This window comes from Quercus suber, unplaced genomic scaffold (genome assembly GCF_002906115.3).
Source record: "Quercus suber isolate HL8 unplaced genomic scaffold, Cork oak 2.0 scaffold_10, whole genome shotgun sequence".
Classification (NCBI taxonomy): domain Eukaryota; kingdom Viridiplantae; phylum Streptophyta; class Magnoliopsida; order Fagales; family Fagaceae; genus Quercus; species Quercus suber.
In genome coordinates, this window is record NW_027069476.1 from 442,283 (window position 1) to 447,801 (window position 5,519).

General features: G+C 30.4%; 1 protein-coding gene across 1 annotated transcript; it reads right to left on the reverse strand.

Moving 5' to 3' along the window:
* Positions 1–311: 311 nt before the first annotated feature.
* Positions 312–3,441, reverse strand: LOC111990239 (bidirectional sugar transporter SWEET1). The gene is made up of 4 exons (XM_065777538.1): positions 3,327–3,441; positions 2,354–2,633; positions 1,456–1,575; positions 312–741 (listed from the first exon to the last, which is right to left on the reverse strand). Exons 1-4 carry the CDS (start codon positions 3,356–3,358, stop codon positions 562–564), a joined length of 612 nt encoding a protein of 203 aa, XP_065633610.1. The 5' UTR covers positions 3,359–3,441; the 3' UTR covers positions 312–561.
* Between the last annotated feature and the right edge of the window lie 2,078 nt (positions 3,442–5,519).

Sequence of the window (5,519 nt, forward strand, 5' to 3'; positions counted from 1 at the left end):
TTATGATTTATTGTAAAATATATTGTGGACATAGAATTTTTCTCTCTCTTTTCTTGTTTTTTATTTGATAAAAAAATTATTTTATTTATTGGCTACTATTTTTGGGCTTAATGAATAAGTTTATAATATAAAAAATTACTTTATTGGCCAAAATTTGAGGGCCTTTTTTTACTTAGGGGTCTTAAGCGACTGCTTCACTTGCTTTCGGCCCTGGATAGAGCCAATGATAATATAGATCCATTTTATTATAATAAAACAAAATACAAATTTACACAATAAACACGATAAGATAGTAAAATCTTAATCCAATATAGAGAAAAAAAAATGGAAATCTAAACCCATTCAAAAGACTTATCCCCAGATTCAGTCAACATTCTACATTTTGTTTGTACCGTGATCTGTGCCTTCTAAAATAGCATTGTCTCATTACAAGATTATTAGGAACAAAGTAAATATTCAGCACATAATAGAACTGAATTTTTGATACTGAAGGCAGAGCACGATTGAAGAAAATGATTGGGAGTACAGTCCCAAGCCTCCAAAAGGGCAGAAGCTACGAGTCTATACGTGGTCATTCTGAGCACCGTTTGTGTTGGGTTTACCAGGATGTCCCAGCTCCACAGATACTTCAGAGGTGCTTTTGTTCTCGTTTTTGCCCTTGCCCTTGCCCTTGTTTTTACGGTAGATAAAGTACAGGATCAGCTGCAGGGCCCCAAGAAAAGAACCGAACCCATTGTTCACCTGCAACAACATTGCACATTTCCATGAGAGTGAGGAGTATTTATTATACACACTTAATAATACATACATTTACAACTATGCGGAAAATTAACTGAATTTGTAACTTGAAGTCATAATTTCCAAATTAAAAAACACAACTTTTAAGTCAGTTTTTATTTTGTAGCTTTTTTCCTTTCTATAAAAATTAATACACTATATTGGTATTTTTTTTATAAGACACCATATTGGTACTTGTTTTGAAACTGAGGGAACTTTAGCAATGCAATTTCATTTTTATTTATTTTTGAGATAGCAGCTTCAAAATTTGGGAACTCAGGCTGTAAATTGGCCATGCCTAAGCTCTTTGTGGAACACAAATTTTCTTACTAGGGATATGAAAACCGATAATGTTAAGGAATTTTATATATGGACATTGAGAGGATCTAAAATAACATTAAAATTTGTAAAAGATACTAAAATATTAATTAAGGAAATAACAAAATAATGACTTTTTTAGGAAAAAAGAGAACAACTTTAAATAGAATAGAATAACCGAAAAAAAATACATGTAACTAGCCTCGATTAGTTTGTTAAAAAAATTTATCACTTTTCTTAAACTTTTGGAGTATAATAATATATCCAAAACATTCCAATATTTCCTTTTCCCAAGACTTCTCAACCATACAACGAAGCATTTATAAGATAATAGTTAAGGAATTGAGAGAAGATGCTTACATATACAAAAGGGTCATTGCCGAGCAGACCATAGATAAACCAAGAAGTGCCGCACAAAAAACAAAACAGCGACAGGAAAAATGGCATGAATTCAACACTTTTTGTTCTAATCACAGTCCTCTGCATGTACGTATAAAACCCATGTAAGTTCGTGCACCAAAAAGTATGTTTAACCAAACTTTCTTAGGAAACATAATTGTATGTTTAACTTTAAAACAAATACTAATATACTAGTAAAATTTTAAATACAATTTTTTAGGTACTATATTTAAGATTTGTATATGATTAAATTTAATCATTATTAAAAAATGTAAAACTATTTTTGTCAAATTAGTCAACATAATCATTTTGTTGAAATCAATTTGATAACCCTTTTATTTATTTATTTATTTATTTTATAACACACAAACATACAACAACACACTAATTTAACAACCTAAGCAGCAAAGATACAGTACTTAGGAATTAGGATACTATACCAAAATTTTGGCTTATAGCGTTATATTCTAATTCCTCAGGGACAACCAATTTCTTGATTGGCTAACTTGCTCAGAAAATGGCCTAACATAAAGAAATGGGCCAAAGCTGTCACACTTCCCCGTGACCAAGCTATCAGAACCTGGGTCCAGTGGCTGAGGCATAGGGGGTGTTTGGTAGAGTAGTTTAAAAATTATTATTTGTAATTTTTTGAAATATGTGTGGGTAAAAAAGTGTATTGAAATGCGTAAAATGCTGTTTAAAAACTAAAAAAATGTTGTTTGAAAACACAAACCAAACGGGCCGATAATCTTTGAAATCAAATCAATCAGGGTCCAGTCAATTCCTTCATTAAATATTTAACAAGAATAAAAAAAAAAAAAAAAAAAAATCAGGAAATAGCTTACGAGTTAAAACTCACCATGATTGATAGAGGTGAGCCATACATGATTATGGAGAAAACAGCAGTTGCAAAGCCACAGAAGAGCTTTCTGGTATTGCCATGCAAGGCTAGGAGGGAGATCAAGACCACGGCTGCGAAAAAAGTGAGCACAAACGCGAAGAGCCCCAAAATCTTGGTTTTTTCTTTCTTTGGGGCATAGACGATGAAGATCAACACATAAATGACCTCTATTCCTGCACCAGTGCCATTGATTGTTGAAACTAAAAGATTGTTTTTTGACACAAAGGGTAGGCCATACCTGTTCAAAATTTATTTCATGTATAAAATCAGTAATTATAAGACAATTGAACTAGACAACTCTGAAAAATATGAAACAAGGAAATCATTTTGGACTATTGGCAGCACAATTAGTTCAAAAAAAAAAAAAAATTAGGAGAATTTCAAAAGATTTTATGGTTCATATTTTTGATTTTTTGTTATTTTATTTCTTTACAATATAAAATTGAAGGAACTAGCAGATCGAGAGAATGTTTCATTGAAAAAAATAGAGAGAATTTTGGGAAAGGTCTAAAATTTCTTATGAATGACACAACCATTGAAATTTTAGTTACCAAAGAAACATATATTAAACAGTACTATGCACAGTACAAAATAAATCAACATTAATCAACCAAGCATCAAATTTCATTTTCCTAAAGCAAGAAATGTTAAACCAAAATTGTCATCCTGTTTAATTGCTAGCCTAGACTCTCAAGTCCAACCAGCCAACACAGAGGCCCCTGAATGCCGGCCCGGGTGGCCATGAAATTAACATGAATTAACTATAAAATCCCCATCATTATCATCACCATAATAATAGTAATTAAAGACGCACATAATCCATGACAAAAACAGAGAAGAATAGGGGTAAAAAAAGGTAACAAACGAAGAAAAGAAACAATAAAAATTAAAAAGAACCCGGTTGATGAAACAAGAAGCATGTATTATATACCAAGCAGAAAGAAGGCAGTTCATCAAGGTCATCGCGTATGGAATCCCCGAAAACTGTTCTGTGGACTTGCTCTTTATAATCCTCCAGAATGTTATCCTACAATACGTACCAAAATTATTCACAATTCCTCACATGAATAACACAGATTAACAACTTCTCAGTAATAGAATATGTCAGTCAGATTAATCAGATATATATAAAAAGAAGGAAAGAAACGCAGAGAAATTCAATACAACGCACCAAAGATTCCGAACACCAAATGCGCAGTTTTTTGCATTTGATTCATTGTTTCAATACAAAATCTAGAAACAAGAAAGAGAATCCAGATGAGGAATCAAAGCCTTGAGAGAAATCAGATATCAGAATACCAGAGCTGAGAATTCAGAGGTGCAGAATACCAGAAGCACGTGTGTTTATATAGAGGAAAACAACAAATTAACACCCAGTGATTAACATCTATTTGGAACACAGTAGAATTTTGAAGTTGGTCTTATCCCCTATTCCGTGGGCATGCTTTTGAGCAAGGAATTTGTCTTCTGCTTTTGGGAGTAAGAAGCAAGAACCGTCCCCTTGTACACCAATGAAAAGTAAATTCAGTTTATTTTTGATATTATTTATGTATTTTATTGTATTTTTTAGAGTTATTTGTGAGTTTTATTATATTATTTTAACTAATTTTTATCTTTATTTATAATACTTTCAGTAATAAAATTTTAATTTTTACAAAATAAACAGTATCCAAACAAAAATTAAATATTTAATAAAACTGTAAAAAGTGCAACCGGTTAAAAGTTAAAACCGGTTAAAAACGTGGGCATCATAGGTTAATCCTTACCAAATAATTTTTTTTTAATTATATAAAAAGTGTGAGGTGGAAAAATGAGGAAAATATCACACAGTTGATTTGAGGCATGAGTCATATATCCTAAAAAGCACGTTATTCATGTCGGCTTGTGCATAATTTACTATCTACTTACATAACAAATTATTATTATTATTATTTATAATTTTACTTAATTACTTCTCAAAAAAATTTTATTTATTCTAAATTATATTTTAATAAATTATTATATTTTTAATTTATTAAAATAATTTTTCCCTCTTCACGTATCGCAACCACTGTCTAATTTCTTTCTTCATTATCTGAAAATGCTAAGAAAAAATTAAAAAAGTTGAAATACACAACAATAGTGCTTACGTATATTAGCACAAATACTGCTGTAAAAGCGAAGAATTACCGGATTACCATGATGCTGTTGAGTTGAGGGTTTATCTTGGGAGAAAACATGTATGGAGAGAGAGAGAGAGTGTGTTTGTCCTTTACTTTCCACTATTCGAATTACTCTGTGGTAAATTGGTAATATGATCTAACAACTAAAAGATTCTTACCACTGGATATTTGGGTTGTGTTACTATTAAAAAAGAAGAAAAATTCGGTTATTATAAAGTTGGAGGTGAAAGTGAAAGTACTTGAGAGTTGTTGACTTGTATAGTCGGAGGCAATAAAGCAGAAACCTGAGATTTTTTTTTTTTTTTTTTGAGAAACACCTGAGATCTATTGGTACTACTATAGTACTTTCACATATTTATAAAACTTTAAACTATTATCAGTATGTCACGTGTGTAAAATGTTTTAATTTTATTTTATTTGTTTGGAGTAATATTAATTCAGAATATTTTCACAACAAATTTTAAATGACAAGTTATTACTGGTTCTAACTTAAGACGTTACCACTAAAATTACATTTTTTTCCTACCAACTACAGCAATTAACAACTTACTATTTAAAATTTATTGTGAAAATGTTGTAGATGTAGTATTTTTTTTAGACCTCACAACAAATTTTGAATATCAAGTTGTTACTAATTCTAATCTAGGAGGAGGTATTTAGTATCAAATAATACTATGTCAGCGGTATCAAAATCCAATAAGTATGAGACATGTTAGTGAAAAATAACTACCTCATTAACAAATGAAAGACATGTGTTAGTGGGTAGTTATATTTATACATATATCACTCATTTTTTGGGTTTTGATATGAATGACATAATATCATTTGATGCAAAATACTTTTTCCTAACGTAAGTCATTGCCACTAAAATTACTTTTTTTGCTTACTACCTACAACAAGTAACAACTTGTTGCCTAAGATTTGTTGTAAAAATGTTGTAGATGTAATATATATTTTTTAGA